The following is a 22,726-nucleotide window of genomic DNA, read 5'->3' on the forward strand; positions in this document are numbered from 1 at the left end:
GAAGAGGAGCAAACTGAGCATGCTCAAGCCCTAGCCCTGGAGGTTTAAGCTGAAGGCAGGAAGTCTGATACAGAAGCCCATGAGTACACAATAGAAGGAAATAAATGTGGTGTTTCTATTGACAGAGGACTCAGAGCAGCACTACTTTGGGGGTTTACTGGTATATTTAGATGGACCTTTCTGATAAGGCTTACTTAGTTTTAACCTTTCCTTCTCCTTTAAGAAATATTTGTGTGTGTTGTGGGGACAATGGTTTTGCCAAAAAGGATAGGGTGAAAAGCTTTTGAGAAAACTGTCGCCCACCAGCAGTTGAATGACTAACAGTCCAAAAGCAGAAGGCTAGTGTCTTATTGCTGGACAAGCAAGACTCAGTGCAGTAGTAGACAAGACCAAGACAGGACCTTCATTGACTGCAACAACAGCTTGAAGTACTGCAACACTGATCCTACATCATTATACTTCTATTGAAGTAGTAAAACTTCTATCTGAAAACATTAAAAGCACCAAATATGTATTGAGATCAGCAAAATATTGTGACAAGTTTCAAAAGTCTAGATGACACCTCCTGTAGGACCAGAGGTGGTCTCTTAGTCTCTGAGAAAAATCCTTCCCAAGATCAGCAGCTATTGAGTTAAATTCTTTAGCTAAGAGCATTCATACCCCAGATGTCAACAGACCGAGAATCTTTCTAGAGGTCTCAAGAGTTAAAACTGAAAAGTAAGTAGCAGCGGTTAACCTTATGGAACCAGAAATGCCTCTTAAGCACTGAACTCGCCAATGTTAGTGTGGGATCTTTGGGTGTTGTAACGTAGGCCTCTTGACCACACAAATACAGATTTCAGCTTAATAGACTACTTGGAGTACTTGCAGCAGCTGTACTGTAGTTGGCATTGGAAAGGCTCTGGGCTCAGTGTACACTAAATTAAGTATTAGAAAATAATAATAATTTGGCAGCACTGCAACTCTCTATATAGCAAAACTGCACGGAGAATGAACGGCAAAGCTAAATCACAACCAATATGATATTAAATACTAATTTCCTGAGTTTCATGGATTATAATGTAGCTGGTTTGCTCCTTCCTTGAATCATGTATTTATTTAACAGACTAACCCTATGCTCTCCCTTAGATGGCAAGTATTCATTTATTATTTTTTTTTCTTTAGGGGCTTACACTAACAAGTCTTTGGAGCCACATTTGGGGTCTCATACTTAGAAAGGGGGTTGTAACAGAATCCTTTATATAGCATCAGTATCCTACAAGATTCACCAGAATGTCTCAAGAGCAGATATTGGCTTACTAGAGGTGGGACATTAAACTATTTGAGATGTTAAGCCCAAATAGTGCTGCACAATGTCTATGGGTGGTGCTTTGTAAATACTGGAGATAAGATGAAGGGTTATGTACAGAGAGCAGTTGCCATTAGTTCATTCTGTAGTTGTAGAGGTTTCTACTGGGCTCTGTATTGGGTATCATTCTTTGTTTTGAAGCCTGTTCATAGCATTCAATAAAAATGATCACAGTTAAAGATTCTAACCCAGAAGAACTGCCCCTACAGGTACTGGACACAGAACTAGAGAATATAGAAGATTACGAAGGGCTCTCAGACTTTTGCCGAACTTTCAAACTATACAGAGGGAAGACACAAGATGAGACAGAAGATCCTTCAGTGGTTGGAGAATTTAAGGTATGCTTTAACAAACAATGTTCTGTACATTTAGATACCTACTATGGATATTGTCAGGCTCTTTGGAGACAATATAGGAAGAGCAGTTAGAACTGCTGTTTAGTGTACAGCTCACTGAACCCGTAGGGATGATTCAAGTGCAAGTTGAAGCGAAGTCGTAGTCGTAGAACAGGCAGATGGTCGATAGGCAGGCAGCAGACAAGACGTAGTGAGGGACAGGCCGAGGTCAAAAGGCAGGCAGAAGATTATCGAAATGGTAAACAGGCAGAAGTCAGTAGGCAAGCAGAAGACAAGCGAAATCCAAAGTCAGGCCGAGGTCGGTAACGAGAGAAGCAAATCCAAAAGGCAAGCAGGAACAAACAGGAACGAGTCCAAGCAAGGAAATAACCAAGCACCGTTTGCTTTTGCTGAAGACTATTTAAAGGGACAGATTTGGCGCCAAACGTGACGCCGCAGCGTGATTGACGCAGAGCGTCAATTAGCGCGCTCGCGTCCGTCGCGACGCGCTCGCGTCCGAATAAACGGACGCGCGCCCGCGCAAAGACGCGAACGTGGGCGTCAGACGCCGAAGATGCCCAGAAGCCTGCGCACCCCTGCGCCTGCGCCCCACATCGGACAGAGCACTAGACAATTTTGGCACAAGTACCTTACATTGCCCCCCCCTGAGGGATGGCCTCAGGACGTCTTCAGCAGGCTTTTTCCGGATGATTTCTGTGGAATGCTGAAACCAATCTTGGTGCATGAATATTCTCCACTGGTTCCCAGGAATTCTCTTCATTAGGAAATCCCTTCCACTTGATCAAATACTGTAACTTCTTACCCCGAAACCTTGAGTCCAAAACTCTTTCGACCTCAAATTCAACTCCATCCTGACAAGAGATCGCTGGAGGAGGAAGAGGAATACGCCCAGGAAACGTATTAGGCACAAATTTCTTGAGTAGTGCAGCATGGAAGACAGGATACACTTTCAAAGACTCCGGTAAATCTAATTCAAAGGAAACAGGATTAATTACCCTTTTGATGGAGAAGGGTCCCAAGAACCTTGGAGCCAACTTCTTCGAGGGATTTGAAAGACGAAGATTCAGTGTAGAAAGCCAAACCTTATCATTGACCTTAAACTCAGGATCTTTTCCTCGTCTACGATCTGAAAAAATCTTAAAGTTTTGTTGAGCTTTACTTATGTGTGTCTTTAGGATCCCGGAGTTCTGGTTGAGAAATTTAAGGCGATCCTGTAGAGAAGGAAGAGTCACTTCCGGCAAGACATCAGGGAACATAATAGGATGGAACCCTATATTAGAGAAAAAAGGAGTTTGGCCCGTGGAAGAATGTAATGAATCGTTGTAACAAAATTCTGCACAAGGAAGAAGAGAATACCAATTATCTTGTAGATGAGAAGAAAAGGTGCGGATATACTGTTCAAGAGTCTGATTAGTTCTTTCTGTTTGCCCATTGGTTTGCGGATGGTAAGCAGAAGATCGGGATAAAGAAATATTAAGGGCCTTACACAAAGCAGTCCAAAATTTAGAAGTAAACTGCGAACCCCGATCCGAAATGATTTCTTGAGGTAAACCATGCAGTCTCACAATTTCTTTAATAAAGACATCTGCCGTAGCTGCCGCAGAAGGTAACCGAGGGAGTGGGATAAAGTGAGCCATCTTGGTGAGACGATCCACGACCACAAAAACAGTGTTATAATTGTTGGAAGGAGGAAGCTCTACAATAAAATCCATCGAAATAGAACTCCATGGCCTTTCAGGAATTGGCAAAGGGCGAAGTAAACCAACAGGTTTGTTGTGGGACGGTTTAGATCTGGCACAGGAGTCACAAGAACGAACAAAAGATATACATTCTTTTACTAAAGAAGGCCACCAAAAGAAACGTCTTGCTAAATCCAGAGTCTTCCGAATTCCAGAATGTCCGGCCAAAGGATGGTCATGAATAAGTTTAAGAGCCTCTACACGAAGTTTAGGAGGAACCACCAATCTATTATTTCGTAAAAGCAGATTACCTTCAAGAAGTAAATCGTTAACCCCAGGATAATCCAACACCGACTGAGGAGCATTTCTCAAATTCTCCATAAAAGAAGATTGTAACAATAAAAAATGTCCAGGCTGAAGAATAGTGTCAGGAAGCGTAGTATCCTTTTCCACTGGAAAAATTCTAGATAAAGCGTCTGCCTTTATATTCTTAGAACCAGGTTTATAAGTAACATGGAATTGGAAGCGAGAAAAGAAAAGTGCCCATCTCGCTTGACGAGGATTCAGCCTTTTTGCCGTACGTAAGTACTCCAAGTTCTTGTGATCGGTGAAAACAATAATTGGATGAGAAGCCCCTTCAAGAAGATGCCGCCATTCTTCTAATGCCCCTTTGATGGCTAAGAGTTCACGGTCCCCAACATCATCATTTCTTTCCGTAGGGCTTAGTTTTTTAGAAAAGAATGCCACCGGATGTAGAACATCTTTAGGACCAGCTCGCTGAGAGAGAATTGCTCCGATGGCCACTTCTGAAGCATCAACTTCTAGGGTAAAAGGTTTAGAGACATCCGAATGAACAAGAATAGGAGCTGAGACAAACAATTTTTTCAAATAATCAAAGGCTTGTTGAGCACCCGAAGACCAAGAAAATTTAATCTTGTTGCTTGTGAGATCCGTGAGGGGTTTGATAATAGCAGAAAATTTTTTAATGAATCTCCTATAAAAGTTGGCGAACCCCACAAAACGTTGCACTCCTTTTCGATCCACAGGAGAAGGCCAATTGATAACCGCTTCCACTTTTTTGATGTCCATCTTAAAACCTTGATCGGAAACTACGAAACCCAGAAATTCAATACTAGCCTTCTCAAAGTCACATTTGGAAGCTTTGGCATATAATTGATGATGTCTGAGCCTTAAAAGAACTTCTCTCACATGACTTCGATGTTCCTCTAATGAATTGGAAAAAATCAAAATATCATCCAGATAGACGATGACGAATTGGTCCAGAAGATCATGAAAAATATCATTAACAAAATGTTGAAACGTAGCCGGGGCGTTGCACAAACCAAAAGGCATTACAGTATACTCAAAATGTCCATAACGAGAACGAAATGCAGTCTTCCACTCATCTCCTTCTCGAATACGAATTAAATTGTAAGCCCCCCGGAGATCAAATTTTGAAAAAATTTTGGCATGACGAAGTCTTTGAAAAAGATCAGGAATAAGAGGCAACGGATAGCGATTCTTAACTGTAACCTTGTTAAGCTCTCGAAAATCAATGCAGGGTCTTAAGGAGTGGTCCTTCTTTTCAACGAAAAAGATACCTGCTCCAGCCGGAGACGTAGAATGACGAATAAAACCTTTAGCGAGATTTTCGTCAATATAATCCTTCAAAGTAGCCAGCTCAGGTTCAGATAAAGGGTAAATCCTTCCGAAAGGAATAGCTGCCCCAGGGAGGAGATCAATAGGACAATCATAACTCCTATGAGGAGGAAGAGTATCTGCTGCTTTCTTACTGAATACGTCTGAAAAATCATGATAAACTTGAGGAACGAACTGAAGAATCTCGTCATCCGAAGTATTCAAAGCCAAGACTGGTGCGGACGGAAGACAATTTTTTCGACAATAATTAGAATTAAAAAGGATTGTCCCAGACTGCCAATCAACACTAGGGTTATGACTTCTTAACCACGGAATTCCAAGAATAACAGGAAAAAGCAGATTTTCCATGACATCAAACTTTAATAACTCATAATGCCCCTGAACAGAAAAAGTCAAAATATGTGGGGTTTCCAAGGATACAGGTCCAGAAGAAATGAAATTGCCATCCGCCATCTTAACTGGAATGGGCTGAATCTTTGGGACCAAAGGAAGTTGATGAAGACTTGCGAATGCCTGGTTGATGAAGCACCCACAAGCTCCTGAGTCCACAACCGCATCTACTTCAATTCTTCTTTTGTTCCACTGAAACGACAGATGAAGAAGAATATAAGACTGAAGAGGTGGAATACATGGTAAAATAGGAGAATGAAGAAGACGATTTTTACCATTGGGTCGTGTGGGACAATCTTTAAGTAAATGTCCAGCAAGGCCACAGTAAAGACACAAATTCAACCGTCTACGACGAAGTCTTTCCTCCACAGAAAGTGTCTTTCGAACCACCCCAATCTGCATAGGTTCGGGATCAGAGGAAGAAATAGGATAAACTGGAGGAGGAGCTGTAGGCAGCACCCATTCCGGAATTGAGGGACCAACACCTCTTTCTTGGCGTCTTTCTCTAATTCTTTGATCAATCTGGACGGCCAGTGAAATTACTTCCTCCAATGAAGACGGTAACCTGACTCTTGCCAATTCGTCCCTTAAAGTTTCCGATAACCCCAGACGAAATTGATGTCGAAGAGCCCTATCATTCCACAGAGTATCTGGGGCCCAGCACCGGAATTCTGCCACATATTCTTCAACAGGACGGCGAAGCTGACGCAGATTTCGTATAGCCGCTTCTGCTGTTTCCACCTTATGAGGATCCTCATAAATCTTTGCCAAAGCCTGGATAAATGAGTCGGTAGTTGCTAACAAGGGGCTGTTTTGCTCCAATAAGCGATGAGCCCAGGCCTGGGGTTGCCCTTGAAGCAACGAAATCATAACTCCAACCCGGATCTGATCAGTAGCATGAGACTGAGGCTTTAAGGTAAACAGGAGCCGACAACTATTAACAAAGGTTCTGAAAGTCTTTTGGTCTCCAGAAAATTTGTCGGGCATAGCAACCTTGGGTTCCTGATGAGAGGAAGAAGCTGCCCCTCCTGACGCAGTAGCTGATAATCCGGAAGCGGAGGCGTCTGGCGGTACTGTGGACATCTGCAAACTCTGTAATTGTTCTTGCACATGAATATAGTCACCCCGAAGTTCTCTCACTACTTGAATAAGGGACAAAATCTGTTGAGAAAGATCGACCAGCGTAGGCAACTCTTCCGAAGGCTCCATTCTGGCTTGGTTATTCTGTCAGGCTCTTTGGAGACAATATAGGAAGAGCAGTTAGAACTGCTGTTTAGTGTACAGCTCACTGAACCCGTAGGGATGATTCAAGTGCAAGTTGAAGCGAAGTCGTAGTCGTAGAACAGGCAGATGGTCGATAGGCAGGCAGCAGACAAGACGTAGTGAGGGACAGGCCGAGGTCAAAAGGCAGGCAGAAGATTATCGAAATGGTAAACAGGCAGAAGTCAGTAGGCAAGCAGAAGACAAGCGAAATCCAAAGTCAGGCCGAGGTCGGTAACGAGAGAAGCAAATCCAAAAGGCAAGCAGGAACAAACAGGAACGAGTCCAAGCAAGGAAATAACCAAGCACCGTTTGCTTTTGCTGAAGACTATTTAAAGGGACAGATTTGGCGCCAAACGTGACGCCGCAGCGTGATTGACGCAGAGCGTCAATTAGCGCGCTCGCGTCCGTCGCGACGCGCTCGCGTCCGAATAAACGGACGCGCGCCCGCGCAAAGACGCGAACGTGGGCGTCAGACGCCGAAGATGCCCAGAAGCCTGCGCACCCCTGCGCCTGCACCCCACATCGGACAGAGCACTAGACAATTTTGGCACAAGTACCTTACAGATATAAAGGAATGGAGGAGTAATTACTGGTAGTGTTTCAGATGTTTGGGTTGCATAGGAAGTGACTTTATCCTGCTTTGGGACTTTAGAGGGCACCATGGTGCCAAACACAATTATGAAACATGAAGATGCCAGATAACAATTTCATATGCAGGCACCGTTGGATTTGAGTGCATACAAACATTGGATAAAGAAACTGTAGGCCATATAGGGTTTTTGGTTTTGCAATTACAGTGGGTCCTGTACAACATTTTCAACCATGGTCCATACGACTGTTGCTAATCCACTAGTAATATTATTCTCAAACTTTGACTTGTATTGTTGCTTGGCCATGTAAGGATAGTTGGAGACCTAAGCTCACACTGAGGAAAATAAAAGTGTTGCAACCTTAAAATTCTCTCAAGCATCTATGATGCATTTCCTTGGCTTGTTAAAAACAATTTCATGGCCATAAAACTATATATGACTGGGCAATGTCATATCTGTCTCCCTAACTCACCCCCCCAATAAGCCATCTTCCCAAGTGAAGTGATTGCCATAGCCAAGGCCATTTCTCCTTTCCATGACATCTCCTAATGGTTTAGACATTGGATGTTGTGTTTTTTATAGCTTTTTATGAGAAATATTTCCAGGAACCCTCTCTTTTCTTTTGTCATATAAAGCCTTAGCCAACATCAGCACATGAATCTATTTTGTTTGTTAGGAACAAAGCAATGAAACCTCGGTAACATAATGGTGAATATAGCTCTTTACAGAAGGACACCAAATGAACCTAATCCCGTGATTACTGTCTGAGGTTTACTAGTTTAGAATTTGGGCAACTAGCTGGGCTCCTGTAGGATAAATCATTGTTACATAATAATCCAAGGAAAGTGAAGAGGAAATATATCAATGGAGCTGCTCTTAATAATTAATTATGCATGTAATGGAAATATCAGCTTGTGACCATAAAAATCCAAGAGGTTTTTGGCAGAAGGTAGAGTTGTGGTTCCTCTAACTTCAGAGACCATAAGGGCCTTTCTTTCCTCTGGATCCCTTTCTATTGCTCATTAGAAGGAAAATATATTTCCAATTAACAAAACAAATGCTTGTGGTAACATTAAGATTGGAAACATCCAGCAACACGCAGGAGATGTCCCACATACATCAAACAGAAATGCAGCCAAATACACATGATCTTTTCCCCATATTTCCCTATTTATTGTATAGCTGGCTGATATTAACATATTCTTTGCTGTTATTTATTGCCCAGGGTCAGAATGGATTTCAAGAGATCTCCCAGTTGGCCAGGCTTCAGTGAACCCTCTCTTCTACCCATCTGCCCTTAATTCTCTGAACTTGCTTTGAATTATTTCCCACAACCCAAACCCCTGCAATACCTTCCAGTCAGATTACTGTTAGAGGTGCTAATGAGAACAGGTACCATCAAAAAACTTGATCTCTGACTGTTTGGTACCAACCTTCTTAATCATCTCAAATGGTCTAATTGTAGGACCATCACAGACCCAGGAAATGTTGTGGTCTGACTCTTCCTGGGGCATTTCAAACTGACAAAATCTTAAAAATCCAGGTATAGCATTAGCAGAGACAGTCCCTTATAGTCTTAAGAGAGGGATACCTATAGACTTTAGGAATCAGTTCCTAATATAGACACAACATTTTGACCACCAAAATGCTAAATGCAAATGTTCTTTCAACTACTTGAACTGTGTGTCAATTTGCTGGTTGCACCTACTTTGGTACATGGTAAGCATGTGGAAAGACCCTCTACCTAACATCTGCCTTCACCATGAGAAAGGTACAGTGCTTTGCATCTATGGGTGCTTTATGTAGGGCTAGTTAGATGACTTGCAATTTAATGGTACACTTCAAGCAACCCAGGTCTCACCTGGACACTGCCTTTTCCTTTTGAGGACAGATGCATAAATCTTCATGCTATTTACAAGCTGGCATTAATTTTTGAATTGTACTTTGCACTTTAAACTCCTTTAGAAAATGATCTCATAGTACATGTATGTTTTCCATTCTGAAACATATAATTTATCCAGGACTTTTGAGTGTAAGATACCTTAAATACCTTACATTTATGCACTGTCTGTTGTCTCTAGGGTTCTTTTAAAATCTATCCTCTTCCTGATGACCCTTCAGTCCCCAAGCCAGAGCCCCAGTTCCACCAAATACCAGCCAAAGGTCTTCAAGAGTGTCTTGTGCGCGTCTATATTGTCCGTGCCTTTGGTTTGCAGCCAAAAGACACCAACGGCAAGGTAAGCTAACGACATATGAAACTGACATCATGCTACTAGGGACACATTTACTCAAAATCAAGTTAATCAAATTTTTTTCTGAAAACAAATTCGAACAAACTCCCTTCCACAATTTTAACTCATTTATCGTAAATTTTTCGGACTGACAATACTGACACTTCGAAAAGCCAATTTCATCTTTTTTCAACTTTTTCGGATTATTGCCCGAAAACCCCATAATTTTCCCCCGGATTATCTAGTGCAGACCACAATGTCAAGAAACAACTTCAGGAACATCTGCCATTGACTTCTACTTGACCATCTACAGGTTTGAGATCGTGTCTTTTCGGATTGGGAAAAAAAATTGAGGTTTTAGAAATGGGCCTCTAAGTGTCACAATGAAAGCTTAACCATTGAGATGACTGAACTTAAATAAAACTAACCAATTACTGGAATGTCGATCAGTATTAAATATGTGATCCAGAAAAAGTAAGCAATGTAAAGAATGAATCTGAAGAAATTATTGAACAAAGTTAATTTTCTATACTTGTATCTTAACCAACATCTAGTGTGATCCCTACGTGAAGATATCCATTGGAAAGAAGTCCGTAAATGACCAAGAAAACTATATCCCCTGCACCTTGGAGCCTGTTTTTGGAAAGTAAGTACAGCTTGGCTGCATGACAAGCCATTACATTATTACAAAGATTTGGAAATATACCGCAGAAAAGTCATTTTTATGTGATATTCCATGACCATCACTCAGTAGCACACACACTAACCAGTCAGATATTCGTTTACAGTGGCCTAAGGCAACTAGGATGTTGAAAGAAAATTACTGATTGGTTGCTATGAGTTATCGGCCACAATGGTAATCAATTGCTTCCATTGGGTCTTCCTGTAATCACAAGTCTATGGAGACAACCTGGCTCCATATTTATTATCTGGAGGGACATTAAAACAATGCTGAGAGGGCTGCTTTTATTCATGTGTATATAATAAATGTTTAAAAATTATGGGTTAGGTTAACAAGCTCTTTGATCTGTCTTGCTATGAGTTGCCATGCAATACTACGGCAGAGACTTAGGTCTTTCAGAGCCTGGAGCTTAAATCCTACAATCTACAGCACTAAAATTACCTCTAAAAGTTGCATATTTAAATAATCAATGAAAAAAATTAAGTTTCCCATTCTATAATAAAAAAATGTATGGATTTTGTTTTTTGTAAGAATGTTTGAATTGAACTGCACCCTACCTCTGGAGAAGGACCTGAAGATCACGCTTTATGATTATGATGTGATGTCGAAAGATGAAAAGATTGGAGAGACAGTCATAGACCTGGAGAACCGTTTCCTCTCAAAATATGGGGCAAGATGTGGAATACCTCAAACGTACTGCATGTAAGTGCCTCCGACTCATTTAGAGATTGCCAACATAACATATCAAATTTTTGTAACACCATAAAAATCTGTAATATATATTGGAAAATGATCTTTTATTGGCTACAACAAAATGTAGTATTTGGGTTACAATCACTGTAAAGAGATGATTTTATGTACATTAGTTTTCTTTTATTATTTACCAACAAATATTTCTCTAAAAAATGTGGTCTTTTAAATTTCTCTAAAAATTTGATATTTATAAAGTGTAAAAACCACAAAAAATTCCCAAGGAAAAAGCTGTTGAGGTCCTATACTAGTCAGTGGGAGCTGCGCTAATCCTATTTGGATAATTAATTCGGACTTTTAAAGGTTTTAAAAAAAATTGTCTAGTAATTGCCCAAAAAACTCAAATAATGAAAGGTTTTTGTATTTTTATTTGGATTGTTAAGCATTTTTTTTCATTCATGCTTTTTATATTTGGATATTTTAATAAATTACATGGCATATGTGGTTTTAGAGAAAATTCGTTTATTTGTGGCTTCAAAAAACTTCAAAAATCACTAAAATGAGAATCATTGTAAATGGGCTTCAGTGTGTATGAAGCATAATGAAATCTAAATATCTGTTTTCATTAATATTGATGGGACTGCCCAACTGATTTCTCTTGCAAGGTCAAGTGAAATAAAATTCATAGATTAACTTCCACCACAATTTCCAAATTATCATAAAGAATATTATTTTTATTGAAAATTAAGCATCTTTGCGTATTATGTATTTTGTACTTTTCTGTATCAGTAAATTGTACTGATATAGTGATCTATTATATAGAATGCTTGGGAATAGGGGTTTCCAGATGAGGGGGTTCATCTATGATTTGATCACCATAGCTAAAGTCTATTAAAACAAAGAAGGAAAGGTAAAATCACTGGGGGATGCCAAGTTGTAAGGTTTTTTTAGTTCCTTACTGCCTCCCTGGGCTGATGGCAAAACAATCCCACTGTTGCTTCTTGCCCAGAGCAGCATAGGGAATGCCTGGGACATGAGAACGAGATGGTGTAGGACACAATATTGTGGTGGTATTTTAAAGAAGAAGAACGCCAGCCTGGGGTGGCAGATAAATGATTAGAATCTCTGCAGGAAACTACTTGACAAGTTATGTTACCTTACCTTTTTTCTTTAAATAAATCCAGTAGAATTTTTTTTGCCACCAATTTGGATTCATGCAGCTTATTTAAGATCAAGTACAAGGCATTGCTTTAATGTTACACTGTTTTATTATTTGCATGAAATGTGTTGGGCTAACAGGTAAGAGATGCCATACATGTTTTTTTCATCATGCAGGTATCAGCCAAGTGCCCTTTGGTAGTCAGAAATAATTGTTTAAATCTTCTTGAGGGAAGGTATTTTGGTGGCTTTTTATTCGTGATAATACAAAAAAAAACCCTCCAAAAACACAGTAAAACACCACATGCAACTGTACCGAGTAGTCTACATTTTTTCAAATTTTAGATCTGGGCCAAACCAGTGGCGGGACCAACGGAAACCTTCTGAGCTTCTTCGAATCTTTGCACAGCAACGTAACATAAAACCTCCTAACTTCAAAAACAACAGTGTAATATTCCGGAACCACGAGTACCACATCTCCGAGCTTGGTAAGAGTCTACCTAGATGCAGGTTTAACTTTTAATCTGATCAATGTTTTATTTTCAAGGAGTTGATGTTTTTAGGGCATTAAAAGATTTGGAAGCACAAGAGCTGGAATTCTTCTGGTTTCAGTTTGAAATATAGCAAGGATTCAACAAAATTGAATCAAAATTTTTTCAAGGTTCTTATTTGGCCTAATAATCATTTTACTAATTTCATGATCACAGATACATACGTATTTATGTATCATAAACTGCATTAAAATATTTACCTAACCCATCAATATAAACAGGGATGGGCGAATTTGACCCGTTTTGTTTCGCCAAAAATTCGCCGCCAGCGAAATGTCGCAGACGCCCATTAAAGTCTATGGGCGTCAAAAAAATTTTGTCGCGCGGCGAAATTATTTTGTCGCGCGTCTTTTTTTTGACGCACATCTCCATACAAGTCTATGGGTGTCATTTTTTCGGCGACACGAGGCGAAAAAATTCGCCCATCCCTAAATATAAATACAAATGTTTTGATGAAATTTGATAGATTTGTGCTACCATTATGGAAGAGGAGGGCTTCCCTCAAAAATATCTCACAATGGGGCAGATTCAATTCAGTGAGAAAAAGTTATCTCATGGGTTATCACATGAAAACTCATGGAAGAGATTCAATTTCAGAAAATAAAACTATTCTCCTAATTCGCTTCCATTTTTTCCCCAATAAACTTCAATATGGTTTTCACGAGTTTTTCTGAATTGAATTGCATCTCGTCCATGAGTTATCATGAGATAAATATTTTTCTCACTGAATTGAATCTGGTCAAATATATCTATATATATAATTTGTTATTTGTTTTTGCACGTTTTTGTTTGGTTTTTGATTTGGAATGAAGCTGAATTTACCATCTGTATAATTTATTGATTTATATGAACCCATAAAATAAATGCTAATTTTCAGATGAAAACTGATACATTTGAAGCCCTTTCTTTGGGTTCTGTGCAACCATTGTGGAACAAAAGGGTATCATCCACAAAAAAACAACACAAGTATATGCATTTATATGATTCAAACCTCTGAATAGTAAAGTCTTGGCTGTTAAAGGGCTGAACCCGAAACTAGTATGCTGTGGCCAAGTATACAGGCATGAAGTGGGAACCCAGAAAACAGGAGTCTACTGCCACAAAGGGGAGCAAGCCGTAGGCTACAACCCCCCTTGGCTTAACACACCAAATTTTATCCCAATTAACGTGCAAAAGACCTTTAAAGGTGTGACACAAAGCTTTTTTTTATTAAAATTCAAATTTATCTCATCTTTATATAAAACCAAGCTTGACCAAACTCCACACATGATTTTAACTTATCAAAAATTCAGTGTGGGAAAAAGACGGTAAAATTGAGTGAAAACTCCAAGCAAATTTTATGATTTATGATTTATTCTTTGTGATTTCGCCCGAAAACCCTACATTTTTCAGATTATTGGACGAAACCCAGCACAGATCATGATATCTTCAAATTGTAAAAAGGTCATCTGCCATTGACGTTTACATGACCTCGGCAGGTTTTAGATGGCAGATCTTCGGATTCGGACCTTTAGCAGCTTTGGGGTATAATAAATCTCAATTGAGGTTTAGTAAATAACCACCAAATTAATAAGAGAAAACATATAAGCAATAATTATAACAACATTGATTACAGACAGCAGTACAACAAAACATGTTAAACGGTGGTGGGTGGGAAGCTGCTTACCCTAGTCTTGACCATGCCCAAGTTATGTGCCTGCCCCTGCCCCTGCCAAGTAACCAGTGGGGTTTGAGCAGGCTGTTTAACAAACCCCCTGGGTTGTTCCCAGCTGTCATTGCCCACCCCATCCACTAGGGCATGGGTGTTGGACGAGCTTTCGGAAATACTTAATGAAAATATGGACAAGATTTTGATTTGGACTCATCATTTCATTGCAGAAGACAGCAAGTTCCCTAATCCATACCAGGGCCCACCAGAAGAACGGCTCGCTCTACACGTGCTCGGAAAGCAAGGCCTTGTGTGTGAGCATGTGGAAACCAGGACCTTGTTCAGTCCTCTGCAGCCAGATATAGAACAGGTACACATATTTTAGTGTTCATAAAACAGCAGGTCACCTACTCAGACCCACAAGAGCAGGATTCCCTCAGACAGAGTCTCTGCCATGATCAAAGATATCTCTCACATTTCACATTTCTAACCTCTTATAAAAACCAATCCCTTCTGTGCTGAGCTCTGCAATATTCTCTTCGGCAAGAGCTGACACAAAAGCAAAGAATTAAGTTTTCAAGGAAGTTTGAAATACCCCCCTATGTGAAAAGAATTTAGAACTGTTTGTTTTATTATTAATAGTAGATTTCACCTTAGAGGTATCCAGCATTCAACCAGGATTATAACTAGTTTCTCAATATCCATTTGCTAATCTATACTTTTTGGTGTAATTTTTGAGGGAGATGTCTCAAGATTATATGAGTTCCTTATGGGATGATGGTTCTAAATTAGGCTAATTAGAATGGGCTGCTTAAAAATAACATCAAGTATCAAGTACATCAAGTAAATATACAATGGGGGGGTTGCACAAAAACTCACAATTTCGTTATAGTTATATTTTTCAAAATCTCGAATGTTTGGTATTGATTAAGTACAAATAACTCGAATGTAAAACTTCGTCTTTTTAAAACTGGCGAGTTCATGTAGAAGTCAATGGGAGTTGTCCTAGGCAAAATTTAAGCCATTTTTACATTCAAGATTTTTGAGTTTTTATAGATTTTTTGAGCTTAGAAACTCACAAATTTAAATTTTGTGAGCTTATCAACTCCCAAATGACATTTTTTTGATCTTAGAAACTTACAAATTTAAGTTTTTTGAGCTTATAAATTCACAAATTTGAGTTTCTTTATCTTATAAACTCGCAAATTCTAGGTGTTTTCCGTGATTGCATTCAATCAAGTTTTTTCTATTCTAATTTTTAAAAAAAAATAAGTAAAGCTTCAAATTCAAAAGCTTTTAAATTGTGAGTTTACTCAAAGTAGAAACAGCTCTAAAACCTAATAAATTCGATTTTCTTGATAAATAAGCCAGCTAGTGTAATTTTTGGGAATCTCAGCTTGATATCAGCCATTTTGACAAGAAAATCTGCATAAAATGACTTCTGTTTCCCACCCCAGGGAAAGCTGCAGATGTGGGTAGACGTATTCCCTAAGTCCCTTGGTTCTCCAGGCCCTCCCTTTAATATAACCCCTCGGAAAGCCAAAAGGTGAGTATTCTCTTTTTGTGAGGAACAAATTCTGTGGGAACAATGCAGTTTGTTTCTTATGCTTCCAAGAAGAAATATCTTAAAGGCCAAGTGCTGACTTTTAGTTTGCAATAACCAACATCCTCAGTCCTTCAGTGATGACTGTATAAATATCTTAATCATATTAATCATACATTTGTTGTTGGGTATTTTAGAGTTTGATTATGAACCAAGGAAAAAGTGTTACAATATATTAAGAGATAAGCAGCATGAAAAGTGCAAATCCTTACATCAGTCTTTATTAAAGGGGTTTTATGGTCTCCACGCTCTGCCTATGATTCAAACACTGGGCCAGATTCAATTCAGTGAGAAAAAGTTATCTCACAGTTTATCACATGAAAACTCATGGACGAGATTCAATTCGAGGAGAGAAAACTTTTCTCCACATTCAGTTCCATTTTTTCCCCCATAGACTTCAATAGAGTTGTCACGTGATAAACGGTGAGATAAGTTTTTCTGAATTTAATTGCATCTCAAATTGACTCTCATCCATGACTTTTCATGTGATAAACCTTTTATTGATGAATTGAATGTGGCCCTTTGTGTTTTTGTTATATTACATGATCAGTGAATGTCAAGTCAGTCTTGATGGACACTCTTTCTATTCTTATTTTATATGCTGTATATAGAAACTATTCAGGTTAAACAAGTTCTTTACAAGGGTACATTGAGATGGGAATTGAGGCTGCCATTGAGTCTTGAGATTGTATGTTAGGGAAGTACTTCTTTCAGTTGACAACAGTAGGTAGATAGCTGAGATACATGAGTACATAAAGCATCAGATACATCAGAATACTGTTTAGTAGATTTTTTAACATTGCCACGAGTAAAGTCTAGATCTCTTCATTTTGTTGTCCCCCATCAAGGTATTACTTGCGTTGTATCATTTGGAACACTAAGGATGTGATCCTGGATGATGTGAGCATCACAGGAGAGAAGATGAGTGATATTTATGTCAAGAGGTAAGTAAATATTATGGATTTCTAAATAGCCTGGTACTGACCTCAGCTGTCAACAACTTGTATTTAACAATTATAATTATCAATGTGAAGCAAATCTTGGTCTGCTATAAGGGGAAAGGTTCAACAAAAAAGCAAAAATACCATCTCTTTCATTGTGTAGTCAACTTTATGGTGTTTATATTGTGTATTTAAAAAAATATCAGTCAATCACATGATGTTCTGGTGACGCAGTTATGAACTTGCACATAAGCAGTTGGCTTCTGCACCTACATCACTTCTGTTTATACTGAATTCCTGTACGGAACCCTTCCTTAGGATGAAGTAAAATTGAATTTTTGATGCCCGAGGCTCATGTAGATAAAGTGTCTTTTCTGGGAAAAGAAACATGAATTCATAACATTAACTGGGGTTGGAAAAGGTCAGCCAGTTTAGTGTAACCTTTGGTTAACGTTCTTCATAAGAAGGCAAACTAACCTTCTGGCTTCAGGGTAATAGCACATTAATAGCAACACTCCATTAACATTACATTTTAAGAGCCCGATGAAGCTCTGCAAGTTCCATGTCTGCATCAAAACCATCTTTCTTTTGATCACAGTGGATCTACATGCCCTTGAACGAGTACCAGATGGGTGTCCAGTACTTACTCCATATTCATGTGTGGGCTAATTAGTTTTGATGCACAAGTGGAATAATATTTAGATCTTCAGAATCTTCAGCTTTTTACACAAGTTGCCTAAGAAGACTGGGGTGACCAAGCTTGCTCAGTACTATTATTCCTAAATCCATCTCCATCTTTGATTTGCCTTTTTTCATTACGTTGTTGATGCTGCCCTAGGGCATTTCACAGTTATCCACACTAAATCTCTATTGCAAAAACCACTATGGTATCCAGATCCTTTGACAACATACGGTAGCTTAGCTGCATTTTCAGACAGACACCTTAGATTCTAGACCAGGGGTCCCCAATCTTTTTACTCATGAACCACATTCATATATAGAAACAGTTCAGGAGCGACACAGGCATGAAAAAAAGTCCCTGGGTATAAGGGCTGTTATTGGCTATTTGGTAGCCCCTATTTGGACTGGCAGCCTATTGGAAGCTCTTTTTGGCCTCCTATACATCTGGTTTTTATACAACCAAAACTTGCCTCCAAGCCTGGAATTCAAAAATAAGCACCAGATTTGAGGCCACTGGGAGCAACATCCAAGGGGTTGGTGAGCGACATGTTGCTTGCGAGCCACTGGTTAGGGATCACTGTTCTAGACTAATGATCCCCAACCAGTGGTTTTCCAACAATATGTTTCTTGTTTCCCCTGTGATGTTGCTCCCAGTAGCTTTAAAACAATAGCTTATTTGTAACTTCTGGGCTTGAAAGCAAGTTTTGAAGGCTGAAAGACATAAGTATCCTGCCTCCTGCAGGCTGTCAGTCCACATGGGGCTACTAAATAGCCAATCACAGCCTCAAAACTTAGAGGCAAATTCATCAAGGGTCGAATATCGAGGGTTAACCCTCGATATTCAACTGGGAATGAAAATCCTTCGACTTCGAATATCGAAGTCAAAGGATTTTGCGCAAATACTGCGATCGAAGGAATAATCGTTCGATGGAAGGATTAAATCCTTTGAATCGAACGATTCGAAGGATTTCAATCCAACGATTGAAGGATTATCCTTCGACCAAAAAAACTTAGCCAAGCCTATGGGGACCTTCCCCATAGGCTAACATTGGGTTCGGTAGCTTTTAGGGGGGTCGAAGTTTTTTCTTAAAGAGACAGTACTTAGACTATCGAATGGTCGAATAGTCAAACGATTTTTAGTTCGAATCATTCGATTCGAAGTCGAAGTCGTAGTCGAAGGTCGAAGTAGCCAAAAAGACACTTCGAAATTCGAAGTTTTTTTACTTCGAATCCCTTCACTCAAAGTTAATGAATTGGCCCCTTCATATATTGGCAACTAGTGAAAAAATAATTCTGGTCCCCTGTTCTAGGCTATCACCAAGGTCATGTGACCTTCAAGTAGATGAATAGATCTGGGCATAGTGCTGATCCTTCTATATGGTCTGCTAACAACACTGGTTCATTGAGAATATCTTCTTCGTATAAAAGCTTTCTGTCCTAATTTTATAGCTCACTAGCCTATATACACAGGAACACTTTTGCAAAATGTAAATATATGGCTCTGACTGGATCCAGTTACCGTTTATAGAATTAATCAGAATAGTTTAGCGTGACGGGCCCAGGACAACAAACGATTCAACGGTTATTCATCAGAATAACCTTTGATTGCTCTTTTTCTAATGATCTCATTTTAAATATAGGGAGCTATTTATTTGTATTTATAGAATAAAATGGAGAAGAACAAATACCGCATGGGTTCAGCCAGAATACATAATCCCCATCTGCCATCAACTTGCAAGTCTTCCTTGTCACTTCCAGCTCTACTGTGAAATATATAGCGGCCTGGTTTACATTATGAGCCAGAAATGCACTCACACGTTTTCCATATCACTGCCATGACTCAAATGCAGGGAATGAGATGAAAGTGGTGTCTCCGTAGGTGCCTGTTCCACGTGTTGTAGAAATATATTTCCTCTAGAATGAAAGGCGCTGTCCTGCTTTCTCTCCATAGCTGGCTGATTGGCCATGAAGAAAATAAACAGAAGACAGATGTTCACTACAGGTCTATGGGAGGTGAAGGGAATTTTAACTGGCGATTTGTGTTCCCTTTTGACTATCTTCCTGCGGAGCAGGTCTGCTCAATGTCTAAAAAGGTAGGAACCTGCTCTCAAGAGCTCTGAGATGTAGAAAAGGCAATTGTCCTTAATGTCAGCTCCCGTCAACGCTGTCATTCCGATTTGTATTGGGTGAACAGATATTTCAAACTAATGGATCAGAGAATTGCAGTTTAGAAACTTCTAATATCGTTTGAAAAAAAAAATAGAAATTTAGTATTTCAAGTTTATACTGATTTATACTATTTGACAGTAGAAGGTGGAGAGTCTCTTTCTTTCTTCTTACCTTGTATTATATGCTGCTATTTGAACGACAATAGGGTTATTTACGTCTACTGCCAAAATTGCGAGACCGCAAATTCTGGCGCAATTGGTTGTGCAAAAGGAACTTGTTGTGGGTAAAAAAATATGGTGATTGTACTCAAAATTGGTAAATGACCACTAATGTGATTCTATTTGTGAAATATTTCTTTGTCTTAGAGCTGACTAGAACTCTCCACCTATCTGCATGCTGGTATATAGTATCTTCTTAATTAAACCCCTTTTTGATGTTAGCTCCTACTGTTGGGCCTATGAAGAAAATCTGCATAAACACTAATATTTATTTATACACAGACAACTGGGATCCCACAGTTTGAAAGGAAACCATGATACTCTTATAAACCATTTCCCAACCCCCCATTGATCTCATAGTGTAATACAACCCCTCCATCATCTTGTTCCGTTATGAAGTGATGGATTATGGGACTTAAAGTCCCTCTGCTTTCCATAGTGTGTGGTGCATTGATATCTATGGAATGCAGGGAGATTTCAAATCCCATCTCTTCACAAAGGAACAAGGTAGGGGCAGATTGCATTACACTATGGGGCAAATTTACTTACCTTCGAAGTTGTGCCAGCGTTGGCTTCGCCGCATTTCGCTGCACTTTGGCAGGTATAGTTTGGCCAGGGCGCCACTAGTTCACTAAAACCCAAGTTGCGATCAGGGAGGAAATGTTAGTAAATGTAGGGGGGAAAAAAATAACAATCTTTTTCAGCCTATCACCCTTAAAAAAGTAAAAGACGTCAGCGTTTTTTGGGACCTCCTTGTCTGAGGTGGCGAAGGCAAGTCTGGCACAAGAGGTAACGTTCAGTAAAATCCGCAAGTTAGTGAATTAGCGTAGTTACGTCCCTTCGCCATAGCGCAACTTCGTCTGGCGTAAGGGTGCAAAATAGTGCTAGAGTAGGTCCACTTCGCTAGCGAATTTACAACAGCACCGGTTAGTAAATCGGCGAAGTAACGAAATTACGTCATGCTAGCGTTAGCCACTTCGCCCTTTAGTTAGTTTGCCCCCATGAGCCTAAAGCAGGATGGGGAGCTGGTTCCTGCAAACAGAGATAGACTATTATGGTTTCCTTTTATTCTGTGAATCCAGTAAATCTTTGTAAAAATAAATGTATGATTATCTTTGGATGTTGGGATGCTGTTTATGTGCCTTTTATACATGAAAATGAGCTCATGTCAAAAAGTAGGGAATATTTTTCCTTTAATAGTGTTACATCATTAAAAGAGAGGAAAGAGAGACCCCTCTAAAAACTGCAAGAGTAGGGGGGGAACAAAACACAACAAATCAGGAGACAAGTGAGATGGAAAACACCCACTACTTGTAAATATGTCTTTTTAATTTATATTTTTACAGGAGCATTTCTGGAGCCTTGACAAGACTGAGAATAAAATCCCTCCAAACCTCATTATCCAGATATGGGACAATGATAAATTTTCCTTTGATGACTATTTAGGTAAGGCTGAGGTGAAGCCATTTTGTTACCTGCTATTCTCTTAGGCACCACAAACTATAAGTCACATGGTTCATCTCCACAAATGCCAAGAGTTATGGGTCAAGTTTGTAAAACAAATAATAGGGACTGTAGTGATGTTACATGTCTTGTCACTCACTGAAGGTTATATATATATTATAATAAAACAATATATTTCCTTTCATTTAGAATAATCTGGATAAAAACACTCTGGGGCTCATTATAAACACTGGACAAATTTGCACTCGAGCTGTAAAACATTGCAACCAATCAATGATAAGCTTTTTAGCCAGCTACTGATGAAGCAATAAAAGCAAACATCTGGTTGGCTTAGACCAGGGATCCCCAACCTTTTGAACCCATGAGCAACATTCAGAAGTGAAAGAAGATGGGGAGCAACACTAGCATGAAAAATGTTCTTGGGGTGCCAAATAAGTGCTCAGATTGGCCATTTGGTAGCCCCTATGTGGATTGTCAACCTACATTAAGGTTCTGTTTGGCAGTTCACCTGGTTTTTATACAACCAAAACTTGCCTCCAAGCCTGGAATTCAAAAATAAGCTCCTGTTTTTAGGCCAATGGGAGCAACATCCAAGGGGCTGGAGAGCAACATGTTACTCATGAGCTATTGGTTGGGGATCACTGGCTTAGACGGTCTTATATTTTACAGAAGGTGTTACATGTCTTCCCTATATATTTACTGAAAGTACACTGGGGCAAGATATTAAATGGAGTCACAGATGCAAGAAGGTTCAAATGTGATCCTTTCTGAGCACTGTGTTATTTATTTTGTATAGGTAAATTTAAATACATACATATATGTATAATATGCTAACTGTCACTTCCCCCTCAGAGGGTTCCAGTGGCTTTGCTACACCAGATTTACATTAGGAGACAGTTGTGGGGTTAAAGTTGCTGCTACATATGTTCATACATTCCAAAGGACAAAGCAGTTATAGGCTATATAGCAATGTACACTTGTCATTGAGTGTTTGACCATAAAAGCTTACAATCCACCCATGATCACAAGGAGCTAAAAGAATGAGCCTCCTCTTCTGCCTCTAGAGTTTCTTGTACACTGTCTATTGATCTGATCTATTGATCCCTACAGAGTCACAATGTAGTGCCACAGTTCCCACAACAATGGATGGGATGACATTTAGCTTGAGATTTGGAGGTCAATGATGTCATTGTGGACCTAAAAGAGTCGCCTTTACCTGGACACCCACAGAGCTCCTTGCTGAGTTTTGAGTGGAGGTGCCTTGGACAGGGGAAAAAAAACAACCCTTAGTCCTGTTTAATGTTTCTGTACCTTGTTCTAAAGTCGAGTTTAGTTAAGAAATATATTTTAGCTGGAAGTGTGTACCATCCATCATGAAATGTATATCTGTATAGGTGTGCCATGG

At 39.5% G+C, this 22,726-nt stretch overlaps 1 protein-coding gene across 8 annotated transcripts in view; it reads left to right on the top strand.

Moving 5' to 3' along the window:
- Positions 1–22,726, top strand: part of LOC108697270 (dysferlin) — a 179,708-nt gene that overhangs the window by 137,500 nt on the left and 19,482 nt on the right. For all 8 annotated transcript variants that reach the window (XM_041586944.1, XM_041586953.1, XM_041586971.1 and 5 more), the window contains 10 exons: positions 1,558–1,686; positions 9,367–9,522; positions 10,071–10,162; positions 10,730–10,900; positions 12,392–12,534; positions 14,476–14,615; positions 15,703–15,791; positions 16,697–16,792; positions 19,422–19,563; positions 21,204–21,303. In XM_041586944.1, the coding sequence (XP_041442878.1) occupies positions 1,558–1,686; positions 9,367–9,522; positions 10,071–10,162; positions 10,730–10,900; positions 12,392–12,534; positions 14,476–14,615; positions 15,703–15,791; positions 16,697–16,792; positions 19,422–19,563; positions 21,204–21,303 (1,258 nt within the window). The remainder of the gene's footprint in view (positions 1–1,557; positions 1,687–9,366; positions 9,523–10,070; positions 10,163–10,729; positions 10,901–12,391; positions 12,535–14,475; positions 14,616–15,702; positions 15,792–16,696; positions 16,793–19,421; positions 19,564–21,203; positions 21,304–22,726) is intronic.

Source organism: Xenopus laevis, chromosome 1L (genome assembly GCF_017654675.1).
Source record: "Xenopus laevis strain J_2021 chromosome 1L, Xenopus_laevis_v10.1, whole genome shotgun sequence".
NCBI lineage: Eukaryota > Metazoa > Chordata > Amphibia > Anura > Pipidae > Xenopus > Xenopus laevis.